The sequence below is a fragment of the Phascolarctos cinereus genome, unplaced genomic scaffold (assembly GCF_003287225.1).
Source record: "Phascolarctos cinereus isolate Bilbo 61053 unplaced genomic scaffold, phaCin_HiC Scaffold_2;HRSCAF=192, whole genome shotgun sequence".
Classification (NCBI taxonomy): Eukaryota; Metazoa; Chordata; class Mammalia; order Diprotodontia; family Phascolarctidae; genus Phascolarctos; species Phascolarctos cinereus.
In genome coordinates, this window is record NW_027555625.1 from 212,953,302 (window position 1) to 212,966,979 (window position 13,678).

The 13,678-nt window shown below is 34.8% G+C and overlaps 1 protein-coding gene across 4 annotated transcripts in view; it reads right to left on the minus strand.

Moving 5' to 3' along the window:
• LTBP1 (latent transforming growth factor beta binding protein 1) overlaps positions 1–13,678 on the minus strand; it is a 467,907-nt gene that overhangs the window by 148,313 nt on the left and 305,916 nt on the right. For all 4 annotated transcript variants that reach the window (XM_020972349.2, XM_020972347.2, XM_020972348.2 and 1 more), the window contains 2 exons: positions 6,088–6,255; positions 2,742–2,966 (listed from right to left, as the gene is read on the minus strand). In XM_020972349.2, the coding sequence (XP_020828008.1) occupies positions 2,742–2,966; positions 6,088–6,255 (393 nt within the window). The remainder of the gene's footprint in view (positions 1–2,741; positions 2,967–6,087; positions 6,256–13,678) is intronic.

Sequence of the window (13,678 nt, forward strand, 5' to 3'; positions counted from 1 at the left end):
GAATGGACTAAAAAAATACCGGTCTTTAATCATCAAAATTATATGCTTCTGTGTTTTATATCAAATGCTTAAGTATCTGGTTTTTGGGTGGGGACTTCAAAATTAGCTTGCTGAAGATATACAAGGGGTCTCTTTTATTCAGAATAATTGCTGCACCGAAATGCAAAAAAAAGGGGGGGGCATTTCAAATCACAAGTAAAATGTTTATTCTTTATGTGATGTACAATCAAGATGTCCTTTAGTAGTGTCAATTCTGATAAAGAGCATCACTTATTTCAATGGAAGGACTATGAAGAATAAAAGAGGTGTTGGAGGGAGGAACTCTAAAGGCAATTTACTCTTTTTTTTTTTTTGATTTGTCTTTCTTGCTAGGCAATGGGGTTAAGTGACTTGCCCGGGGTCATATAGCTGACTCCAGGGCCAGTGCTCTACCCACTGCACCACCTAGCTTCCCCAAGACAACTTATTCTTAAAGGAAACACCCTGAATACTTTACTGACAACATATTGCATCCTGACGAGGATAAACGTCACACAGGTGTCAGTATTAAACAGCCTCATCAGTGTCATGCCACAATTACTGGTTACACAAACAGCTATGATTAAAATGAGATATTTGCAGCATGTCCCCCTTTGAAAATGTCCAGGGACCAGCTAGAAATTCTCTGACAATAACTTGGAAGGCTGTGTCGCAAACATTAATTGGGGGTCTGAGATTCAGAAGTATCCACTGTTGTTTCAGCAGTTAATCCTTTTTATTAGGTCATGCCTAAATATTCCTGGGTGTCCATAAACATAAATTTCCTACCTTCGACCCTGGCTATGGAAACAAGAAGAAACAAGTCTCATTCCAGATTTTTCATTATTCTTTATTAAGTAGACAATCTCAGATATTAGCCTCTGAGGCAAAAGAGAAATCTCAATGTTTATTGAGATTCCAGGCAAATAATCTCCCTAAAAATAAATTAAATCTTCATCAGTTACATTATCTCCAAGACTATGAGGGTGCCAGACTTTAAATCAGGACTGAAATAGCTTAGTGGCCTGAGAAAATTAATTATCTTTTTTCATTACTTAACTTACCCCCAAGAAGGAACTTATTCACTGGCAAAATCTAGATAGCTGGGCCCAGTTTTTTCCTGCCTATAAAGGTGAACAGTTACAAAGCAGTTTCACTCCTATGCTGGATATTCTCAGTGGTACTACCACTGAGCAGAATACCTAATTAGGAAAGTTAAGTGCAGAAAGATGAAGTGGTTTTTCTTCTTTGATTCTGTTGAGCACATGTTTCTAGTGTGGCCACAAGGAAGACCAGTTTGCCACTTATAAAAGAAAGGCAAACTCATTGAGCCACTGATACATTGCAGATTTTAGAGACGATACAATTCTCTTGTCCCAAAAATCTGTCCACTGACCCCCTATATTCTGACATTCAACTCTGGAAATCAAAAAAAAGCACTTCATTAGGGTAAACATATGAAATGAGCAAGTGTAAGGTTTCATTTCTTTGGTAGTAGGAGAGGAGTGGTTGCCATTATTTTAAGATAACAAGATAACTGAAATGCTATTTTTAAATATAGGAAACTGAATTAGAAAGAATAGATCTTGACAAAGATCTGGCAGATGTAAAATGTCACATTCAAAATTAAAACTCAGGTTTCTGGAATCTGTTTATAACATCAAAAGGCTTTTTTTATTTTTCTTCATACAACTTTGTATTCTTCATCCTAATGCTGCCACTAACTTATTGTTTGAGCTAAGGTATGGAATTTAGGGGTAACTAGGTGGCACAGTGAATAGAGTTCCAGGCCTAGAGTAAGAAAGAAAGACTCATCTTCCTGAGTTCAAATCTAGCCTCAGACATTTACTAGCCATGTGAGTCACTCAACCCTGTGTTTGCTTCAGTTCCTCATCTGTAATGATGAGAAAAGGAAATAATCAAATATTTAAATAATAATAATATAATATATGCAATACATTATATGTAATGACACATAAAATAATATGATATATAATAATAATATAATAAAATAATAAAAACTCCAGTATCTTTTCCAAGAAAACTCCAAATGGGGTCACAAAAAGTTGGCCATGACTGAAATGATTGAACAACAAGAAGGAATTTGATCTTTCTAGGTCATACTTTCCTCAGTAGAATGAGACACTTGAAATAGATAACCCTGAAGTTCCTTTCCAACACTGACATTTTAAAATTTTCTACTTCCTTTAGTGAAAGACATTATGGTATGGTAGAAATAGCATTGGGTCTAAGTCAGAGACTATAGGTTCAAATCTTGGGTCTGCTATTTATTGGCTATGCGACCTTGGGGCAAGTTACTTAACCTCTCTGGGCCTCAGTTTCCACCTCTGATTCCCACTCTTAATATATGATCCCATCATAGTATTTACTGCCTGGGCATCCTGGATGAATGCAGAGAAGCTGAATTAATGCCATAACTCTCTCAGGCCTCCAGGGTATTAATTCATGAAAAGAAAGAAAACTATGAAGCCATACCCCTAGACAATTAATTAATACAGCTTTTTCAAAGGCCTACGTTATCCCTGGAATCATGAAATGAGAAGAGAAATTTAGTTTGATTTAGAATCCAGGTAAACTATGTCAATATCTTTAGAGCACTTCAACTGATTTATGCATACCATTCCAAAAGGTTACAGACAGGAAAATAAAAAACACAGACATCAACAGGCTAGCTATACTTTAGGATCTGTTCCCACTCTCACCTTGCACAGCCATCCGAGGTCCTTTTTCCTGGGAGAAGGTCAGAGCTTCTACTGGTTCTTCCTTTGCTGGGAGAGGTGGAGGATGAGTACTTTTAACAACAGGTTGGACGTTCTTGGGCTTGATGTATACGGGTCCTTTACCTATATGATGATGAATTGGCCTACGTCTGTGAACGCCAGAAACCGTATAACCCATTCCACCAGGACAGATTTCCTTAAAAGCAGCTAGATTTGGGATGGGAAAATATTCCTTTTAAAAATTTATAAGTACATAACTTCAAACAGAGGAAAATAATATAACTATCTTTAAAAAAATCATTCATAAACACACACACACACACCCCAAAACCACAAAGACAGGTGTGAAATGCATAAATAAATGGCAAATTTATCTGAAACTTCACTGATGAGAAAAAAATGCAAATACAAAAGCCTTTCACTTTAGATTTATCGATTTGCTGATTCTCAGCTAGTGTGCCAAAAATATTATTATCCAGACTAATTTAAAAGATAACATTGTTTGGTGACACCAAAAAGGAATTCTACCTCCTCTTAGGCCTATGGTCTGAAGTAACTTGACACTAAGAACTCGGACTTTGGCAATGTGGGGAAAAATCTACCCCTCTTCAATTTGTGTTTTAAATTGTGCTGTAAACCACTGATCTCTCTCTCTCTCTCTCTCTCTCTCTCTCTCTCTCTCTCTCTCTCTCTCTCTCTCTCTCTCTCTCTCTCTCTCTCTCTTTCTCTCTCTCTCTCTCTCTCTCTCTCTCTCTCTCTCTCTCTCTCTCTCTCTCTCTCTCTCTCTCTCTCTCTCCCTCTCTGTCTCTCTCTCAAAACATTAACTGTATACTACTAACCGCAACAGGGGAGTATTAATAGTGACCAAAAAAGGAGGTTGTTCAGAAAAACTGATAGGATTAACTAAGATGGTTTAACTGAGGTTGAAGGAGCTTAGGTGTAGTGACAGTGATGAGACAGGCAAAGATACAGATCAGATAACTAAGAATTCAGTTAAAGATGAGAAAATGGAGCAATTTTTCAGGGGCATACCTTTGGGCAGATATAAGGGAAGGGAAATTTGCTGAGGTGATGCCAGGAAAAACTAGACAAGGAAGAACTGCAAGGCTAAGAATCAGTGGGCTGCTATGAGGGAAATGCTGGTGCCATACTTAGAGACTTGCACCTGAAGTCTAGTTAAAAAGAAATGTGGGTTCCATATGATGGGGTGAGAAGTTAAGTAGCCAAGCTGGAGGTGAAATAAAAGTAATTAAAAAAACCTAATCATTGTGTTAAAGCTTGGAACCTTGGCTTATGGAACCAGGCTGAGTGTATGTAATGTGTCTACTTGTTTGTAACTAAACATATTCTCAAATTATAACTGTTATTGTACCCCTTAAACAGTTGCCTGGTCATATCATGTGCCGAAGATACATTCCAAAGAAGAAAGGCTCAAAATAAGAACAGGAGAAGAGTGGTCCCAAGGTTGTATATGAAAAAGGAAAATAATTTTCTCTATAAGGTGACAACAGAAAGTAACCAAAGAGAAAAGTTTTGCCTCAAAGGGAATATTTGTGTCAACAGCAAAAAAAGACTTTTTCTATTAAAAGTTGTAGATTTATACAAGTCTTTCCCACTACTAAGAGAAAAGGGAGAGATCAAAGGGAAGTAAGGAAAGAAATAAAGGAAGGAAAGGAAAGAGGGAAATAAGGAAAGAGAATAAGGAAAGGAAAAAAGAAAAAAAGGAAAAGGAGGGAAGGGAAGGAAGAAAGAAAGGGAAATTTGTTTTTAAAAAGAGAAGATTCTATAATGTTAAAGCCTTTAAAAATATTTTATTTCTCAATTGGTCAGTCTAAATTGATATGACTTTATATGGCTCTCTAAGAACAAATTTTTTTAAAAATTTATTCTTTACAATAAGTCCCTTAGAAAATCTTTCTTCCCCAAATGTTTTGTAAAGTGTTAACATATGACAATACTGCTATTTTCACAATAATTAAAATACCAACTAAAAGAAACTAGCAAAAACTGTAACTTTTAAACTATATGTAAAATATATTTTCAATGTGATGTCAAATTTTAAATATGGTCATTTATGCTGAAAAGACCACGAATGATGCACAGAAGCACTGAGAACACTGCTCTAATTTATTTCTTAAATTGTCATGAAACTTGTTCTTTTAAAAAATGCACTTATAAATTACAAAGACAATACATTTGGTTGATTTTCATTTGTTTAATTATGAGTCAGGAAGCTCCTGCTGATGGTATACTCTAGAAATTAGGTGGTACCTCAAGCCTTGTTTTCTACCAACGAACAAAAGAAGGTAGGTTTTCATTAGAAGAAAAAAAAAGTGAATGTCAAGACCTCATTTTGCCAACTTTTCTGATTATACTCACTGATGGAGTAATACATCAAAATCATATGAACAAAAACAGCATAAGATGAGGGATATTATGAAACTCCATGAAACTTTAGCGTTGCATACTACTTCTTACAATGCAGCTATAATATACTTACTATCTGGGTACTGTGAGTGGTAGACTCAAAGAGGCTTTTTACATTCCTTTACAGGAAGAATTTAGTCAAATAACAAGAATCTTATTATACTGCTTATATACCCATGTAATGAAATCAGGGGCAGTTTTTGTTAGTAATACTATGCACATTTGCCACGTGCCCTTTTTTTCTTATAGGTCAAATCCTGCTGGGTGAGCAAATGACTTCTTAGGCATAAATTAGGTATCGAAGAAAGTAAATGAATGCTTTCAGACAAATAATAAATTATGTACCATTAAATCTACTATGTTCAAGGCATACAGTATCCAAAAAAATTTGAGTTAATGAGGGTCTCAGATGGGATCTGTACCACAAATCTAATCATCTTCTAAGACTTGACAGAAGTATAACATGAATATGATGAGCTTCAACACAAGAAACTAAAGTAGTATTCACTTTGTGGGCACTCAGTAAAATATTTATTGTAAGAAAGGGTTGAGGGGTAAATAGGTTTTCACTTCGCTAACAGTAAGACAGTGACAGAGATGTGACCATAATGGTGGCCATTTTTTTTCCATAGGCTGGTGTAACCTAAGCTAAGAATGAACTGAATTAGTGTTTCTTAATTTGCTCAACTGGAAATGTACTGTCACATGGAAAAGGCAAAGTCTCCTACTTATGACTCTCCCTCAGCTCAATGTGATTGTTCTGCTTATACCTAAAAAAATTAACAAAAAACCTAATTTAAATAATCAAAAGCCAGAAAGCAAACATGATCCGAGTTGGAGAGGTTGCTTTCCATGGCAATGAGTGTGTATGAATACCCCTGTTTATCTATGCCCATCTTACCTGTTCCTGGAAGGGGACACTTCTCACAATGTGGTCCCCAGGCCTTGCCAACACTGCAACAGCAGAGCTGCTTGCTGAGCTGAACAGAGAGGGGGTGCATGCACTGTCTTCCTGAATTAACAAGTCTGTAACAGGGCCCTTTCTCTTCAGAGATCACAGGGTTATCAGCTACAACAAAAGGACAAGGGAGTGCTAGGTTTGACAGAACAAACAAAAAAACACAGAACAAAGTCTCATATCCCATCAAAACTTATATTCATTCAAATCATGTATATGAAGTATTACTTTAAAATTAAGCCATAAATAATAGCTCACATATATATAGCTTTTCAAAGCTCACAAAAACACTTTGTTCACAACAACCTTGAGAGGTACACATAGTGTAAGCATTTCTACCTCATCTTTAAGATGAGGAAGCCAAGTTAAGTGATTTGCCCAGGGTCACACAGCTAATAAGCAGGAAAGCTAATACCTCACCCAGGAGACTTCTGGGGGCAGAGCCAAAATGATGGAGAAGAAAAGCACTCAGCTGAGCTCTCCCAACATTTTCTTACATTAAAATAATTAAAATTATTAAATTAATTAATATAATGCATTAAAATAATATGTTAAATAAATTCTAGAGTGACAGTCAACAAAAGGTCAGAGGGAGACATCAGTCCAGCCCAAGAAAACATAGGAGGTCAGAAAGAGAGACCTGTAACATTGGGGAGGAGGCTAACCCAAACCCTATGTGGATGAAACCATTAGTGGTGGCACTAGGTGGCAGTGACAGAAACAGAAACAGATTTGGGAGCTCTAAGCCAGACACAGGCTGGCAACTTGTCAGAAACAGATTACAGGGTACCCCTGCACTAGCGCTGGATGCAAGACCAGATTCTGTTTGGCAACTCCATTGCCTATCCCTATTTCTGGGTCATAGTTCAAGAGCAAAGAGGAATACTTTCAGTTAAGTGGGAATGAGAGCCCTAGGAGGCAACTCTATTGCCTTTCAATTCTATTGTTTATACCCACTTCTAGATGATAGCTCAAGGATAGGGAGGAACACTTTCAGTGAAGAGGGAGTAGAAACCATGAGTGGCAGTAGTACCAGCCTCAAGAGATAAGGGACCCTGAGGAACAGTACTTTTTCTGGTCCCAAGGGAGGGCTGAGAGACAATATCAATTGCAATCCTAAGATATCAAGGGCCCTGCCTGTGTAAGGAACAGAGTGCAGCTCAAGACAACAGTGACTACATCTCTACCCAGATCATACCACCCTGGAAGCAATGAAAACTTCCAAACTGAAAACAGCAGTAAGAAGTGTGAAGCTTGAGATAGAGCCCCTGCCATCCCATGCCCAACAGTAACCTAAAGTTTCTAATCAAATTATAGAGTGGAAAAATGAGCAAAGAACAACAACAACCAAAAAAAAAAAAAGAAGAAGAAGAACCTGACCATAAAGAGCAACTATTGTGACAGAGAACATCAGACAATGAAGTCCAAACATCTACAAGCAAAGCCTCAAAGAAAAATATGAATTGAACACAAAACCAAGACGAATTCCTAGAAGAGCTAAAAAAAAAATTTTGATAAATTGATAAAAAGATGAAAATAAAGGAAGAAAATTATGAAAAGACAATGAACACCTTGGTAAAAAGAGGCACAAAAAATACTGAAGGAAATAATACCTTAAAAAAATGGATTGGCCTAGTGGAAAAACATAAAAATTCCCTGTAACTCCTTAAAAAGCAGAATTGGCCGAATAAAAGAAGAGGTGCAGAAATTTACTGGAGAAAATAATTCCTTAAAAATTAGAATTGGGCAAGTGGAAGATAATGAATCCTTGACAAACCAAGAAACAATAAAACTATGTCAAAATAATTTTAAAAATAGATGAAAATATGAAATATCTCATTGGAAAAACAACTGATCTGGAAAACAGATCAAGGAGAACTAATTTATGAATTATTGTATTACCTGAAAGTCATAATTTATAAAAAGAATCTAGACATCATATATCAATAAATTATCAAGGAAAACTGCCCTGATATCCTAGAATCTAAGGGTAAAAAAAAAATTGAAAGAAACCATACATCACCACATGAGTTCCCCAAATGAAAACTTCCAAGAATATTATAGCCAAATTCCAGAACTCCCAATCATTCAAACACCATGAAACCATAATCAGGATCATACAAAATTTAGCAGCTACTACATTAAAAGGAGCAGAAAGCTTGGAATATGATATTCCAGCAGGTAAAAGAGCTGGGATTACAACCAAGAATAACCTACCCAGGAAAATTGAGTATATTCCTTTAAGGGGGCAATGAATTAACACTTAATGAAAGAAAAGTCTTTTAAGCATTCCTGATGAAATGACCAGAGTTAAATAGAAAATCTGACCTTAAATACAAGACTCAAAACGAGAATAAAAAAAGGTAATCATGAAAGTGAAATCATTAAAGACTCAAGAAGGTTAAAGTAAACTGTTTACCTTTCTATATAGGAAGATAATGCCTATATCTGATAAGAATTTTATCATTATTGGGGCAGTTAGAAGGAGTCTATATAGAAAGAAGTTATAGGAGTGAGTTGATTATTTTGGGATGATGTGGAAAAAGTGGATAGGTAAGAAAGAGAGATGCCTTGGGAAAAGGGAGAAGAGAGAGCAAGAACTGGGAAATCTCACATAAAAAAGATATGAAAGGAAGAACTTTTACAATGGAGGGGAAAATGTTGAGAGAAAGTATTGGGGGGGTGAAGCAGTGCTTGAATCTCACATCTAAATTGGTTCAAAATGGAAAATACATATGTATATACATACTCAATTGGTAATAAAATTCTATCTTACTCAACAGGTAAGTAGGAGGGGAAGGGGGTAAAAGAAATTGGGAGTAGATAAATGGCTGCAATAGTCAGAAGCAAAACAGAGGGACAGGATAAAAAGAGAGAAAGAGAAAGAAGGACAAAGAAAAAAATAGGAGGGAGGGAAATGCATGGTAAGTAATCATAACTGTGTATGCAAATGGGATGAACCCACCCATGAAATGGAAGTAGATTACAGAATCGACTAGAAACCAGAATTCAACAATACGTTTTTTTTTAAAACACACATGAAATGTAAGGACATAATAAATATGATAGTTTTATTATATGTTTAAAAGGAATAGCAAGTTGTACATAACAGATTTACAGTTTCATGTGCAATGATCTTTTTTTCTATTCTACTATATTATGGAAATGCTTGTTTTATTTCTTAGGTTCAGAATGAAATAAATTCATTTTCTAAAAATATATATTACCATTGTGAAAATAAATGTGAAATGAAACAGAGCGACACATGTAAAGTTAAAATAAAGGACAGAAGGAGAATCAATTATGCTTCAGCTAAAGTAAAAAAGGCAGGGGTACCAATCATGGTCTCAGACAAAGCAAAAGCAAAAATAGACCTAACTAATAAGCAGGGTGACTACATCTAGCACCATAGACAATGAAGTTATGTCAGTACTAAACATATATGCACCCAATATCATAACATTAAATTCTTAAAGGAAAATTTAAATAAATTATAGGAAGAAATAGACAGTAAACAATGCTAGTGAGGGACCTCAACTTTCCCCTCTCAAAGCTATACAAATCTAACCATGAAATAAGAAAATGCAAGAAGATGAATAGACTCTTAGAAAAGTTAGATATGACAGAACTCTGGAGAAAACTGAATGGGAATAGAAAGAAGTATATACTTTTTTCTCAGCTGTGTATGGCACCTTCATAAAAAATGATCACGTATCAAGGCATTAAAAATCTCACAACCAAATACAGAAATATTAAATACACCCTTCTCTGATCTTAATGAAATAAAAATTACATTCCATAAAGGGCTATAAAAGCATAGATTAAAAATTAATTAGAAACTGAATGAGCTAATTTCAGAGAACGAGTGGGCCAAAGAACAAATGGTAGAAATAATGAATAATGAATAATTTCCTTAGAGAGAATTACAACAATGAGACATATCCCAAAATTTGTGGGATGCAGCCAATATAGTACTTAGGGGGAAAATTATATCTCTAAATGAATATATCAATAAAAGGGAGAATGAGCAGATCAAAAATTGATCAGAAAAAGAATAAATTTTAAATCCCCGATGAAACATCAAAATGGAAATCTTGAAAATCAAAGAAAATATTTTAAAAAAGTGAAACTAAAAAACAACCATTGAAATAATAAATAAAACTAAGAGCTGGTTTTATGAAAAAAGAAAACCCACTAATAAAATAAACCATTTGTTAATTTGATTTTAAAAAAGAAAGAAGAAACCAAATTATTTGTATTAAAAATGAAAAGGGTGAATGCACTACCAATGAAGATGAAATGAAAGCAATAATTAGGAGTACTTTTGCCCAGTTACATGCCAATAAAATTGTCAATCTGAATGAAATGGATGAAAATTTACAAAAATATAAACTGTCCAGATTAACAGAAGAGGAAATAGAATACTTAAATAGTCTTATCTCATAAAAACAAATTGAATAAGCCATCAATGAACTCTCTTAGAAAAAATTCATAGGACCAGATGGATTCACAAGTGAATTTCTACCACACATTTATGGAACAATTAATCTCAATACTATATAACTATTTGAAAAAACAGGTCAAAAAGGAATCCTACCAAATTCCTTTTATGACACAAATATAGTTTTGATACTATACCAGGGAAAGCAAAAATAGAGAAAAAATTATAGACCAATTTCCTTAATGAATATCAATAGACCAATTTCCTTAATGAATATCAATGTAAAAATTTTCAATAAAATGCTAGCAAGAAGACTGCAGCAATATATCACAAAGATCAGACACTATGATCACGTGGGACTGATACCAAGAATGCAGAACAGGTTCAATATTAGAAAAACTATCACATAATTGACCATATCAATAGCAAAAATAACAAAAATTATATGATCATATCAATAGATGTGTGTTTCTCAAAGATATCGGAGAAAAGGGAAAAGGACTTATTTATACAAAAATATTTATAGCAACACTTTTTGTGGTGGCAAAGAATTGAAAATCAAGGAAATGACCATCAAATAGAAAATGTTTAAACAAGTTGTGGTATACAATTGTGACAGAATATTATTGTGTTGTAAAAAATAACAAGCAGGATAGTTTCAGAAAAACCTGTGAAGATTTCTAGAAATTCATGAAAAGTGAAGTGAGCAGAACCAGAACATTATACACAGTAACAACAATATTGCAAGGATGATCAACTGTGAAAAGCATATCTAATCTGATCAACACAAGGATGCAAGATAATTCCAAATGGACCCATCACGAAAAATGCCATCCACCTCCAGAAAGAAAACTGATGAACTCTGAGTGCAGATTGAAGCATATTTTTTTACTTTATTTTCATTATTTTATTTCACATCTTTCTTTTGCAATATGGCTAATATTAAAGTATGCTTTGCATGTCATCAACATGTATAATCAAAGTCAAAGTGCTTGCCTTCTCAAGGAAGGGGGAGGAATAAGAGGGTGGGAGAGAATTTGAAACTGGAATTCTTTTTTATGATTGTTAAAAAAATTCACATGTAATTAGAAAATATTTAATGAAATTTTTAAAAAGTTAGCACTGTCAAATGATTTCTAATGACAGAGATTAGAAAATGCAGGGCAGTAGTTGTAGTAAGATGTAATAACATCACTTTGAAGAAACTAATTCTAAGTCCCTGATTTGTTTGACTTTGTTCTTCACCAAAAATGCTAAATGATTTAGTGGTAAAAGACTTAGATAATCTAAATGAATTGAAAGAATTTCAGAGACGTGAGAATCTACAGGAAATACCATAGCAGTTAGGCAAAGTAATCTTTATTTTGTTCTTGACTAGAATTATGAAACTAAAGTAAACACACAGTTTGGTATTCAAATAGAATGTATTCATTCTCTGCTATATGAGATGCTGAATCATAACTTAGAATTGTAGAGGAAATAGTACATTAAAAGTTCCTCTTATTTCAGTTCATCAAACTTTCTACATTAATGAAGTGGAAATAGCTTTAGTAAATTTTCTCCATAGTACGTATAACTCAATCTGCAAAGACAGTAAACCACTGCTTTTGTCAGCAGTAGACTTTGAAGGCACTGAGTACTCTTGTTGAAAGGGGAGCCACACACAGGAAACAAGAATGCAGAATAGAAAAGTGAGAGTAAAGAAGGCAAATTTCATCTACTTCACATTTTTTCTAAGTCCAGACCTGGGTCAATCAAGGGAGACTTCCAAACACTTACTACTCATGAGACAACAAAAACAGTAACTCTTGCACCTGTCAGATTGTACATCAGAAAAAAAACTCAAGTGTAGCTTTTCTGTAGTAAAGGTATGTTTCCAATTCACTACATTGCCATCATCTTATCCTAAACCATTCAATTTTGTTTTCAAAGTCTAACTTTGATCGCTGATAGGGCATATAAAGAACAAGGTGGTGGCTGACAGGTAGGAAGAACTATAGAAGTTCTGAGAAGGATGGTATCATTGAGGTTTCAATAGTGGAGGTGAGACTAGGGAGGAGCCTGGAAGGCTAAGTCAGATATGGATAGGCAGAAATAAGGAAGGAGGCATTCTAAACAGGAGAAATTAGTATAAACAAAAGCCCTTAGACAAAAAAAAAGGTTTAGAGTATCTTTAGGGGATGTAAACTGAATCTGGAGAAAGAATCAACACATGAAACACATAAGCGAAGTTATTAAAATAGGCTAGATTGCATATTTTGCCTCTTTTTGTAATCTAAGCACTTAGCACAATGCCTGATGCATAGAAGGTGCTTAGCAAATGCTTATTTACTGACTACAAAGATTCTGAATTCAAGGTTTAGCATTCTGCACAGTAGCCTCTTGAGAACAGAGATGTTTTTGAGCACAGAAATGACAATTAAAGGAGTATTTTCAGCAAAATCAATATCACAGCACATCTTGGAGGGAAAAAAAAGACCTAGGTTCATGTCCTGACTCTGACACATTTTGGCTATGTCATCTTGGACAAGTCACTTCATCTCTCAGTGTTCTAGGAAACTCTCTAAGACTGCAAGTTGCAAAAGTGTCAAGCTGTATTGATAGTTTCCTCACTTGAGAGTTCCCTATACCAATGAAGTCACAGGAATAGTTCCAATCTCTAGCCATAATTGCCCAGCAATGTTCAAGAAAAATTGAGGGAACGAAGATTTTTAGTAGACTAGATATGACCAGCAAATGCTTGAAATAGGATAGTGGTAAGTAATAGAAATGGAAAAGGAAGGGATTGATAAACACTGGAAAAATCAACAAAATTGTCTAAGGGATTAAAGGAAAGGAAAAAGTCAAAGATGACTCAGAACTTTTAGGCATGGAAAAGTAAGAGAATAATAGCACCAAGGGAACAAATAGAAAAGTGGGAAAGAGGGGTATAATTTAGAGGGAAGACTATGCATTTTACTTTGAACATCCAAGTGGAAACAACCAGCAGGAATTTATCCACCCAGTTTTGCAAAGATCTTCCATTTCTCAGTCTAATGTTCAGGGCCTTGTTTAATTTTATGGTTGAACTTGAGTGTTCTTTCTCTCCTATAT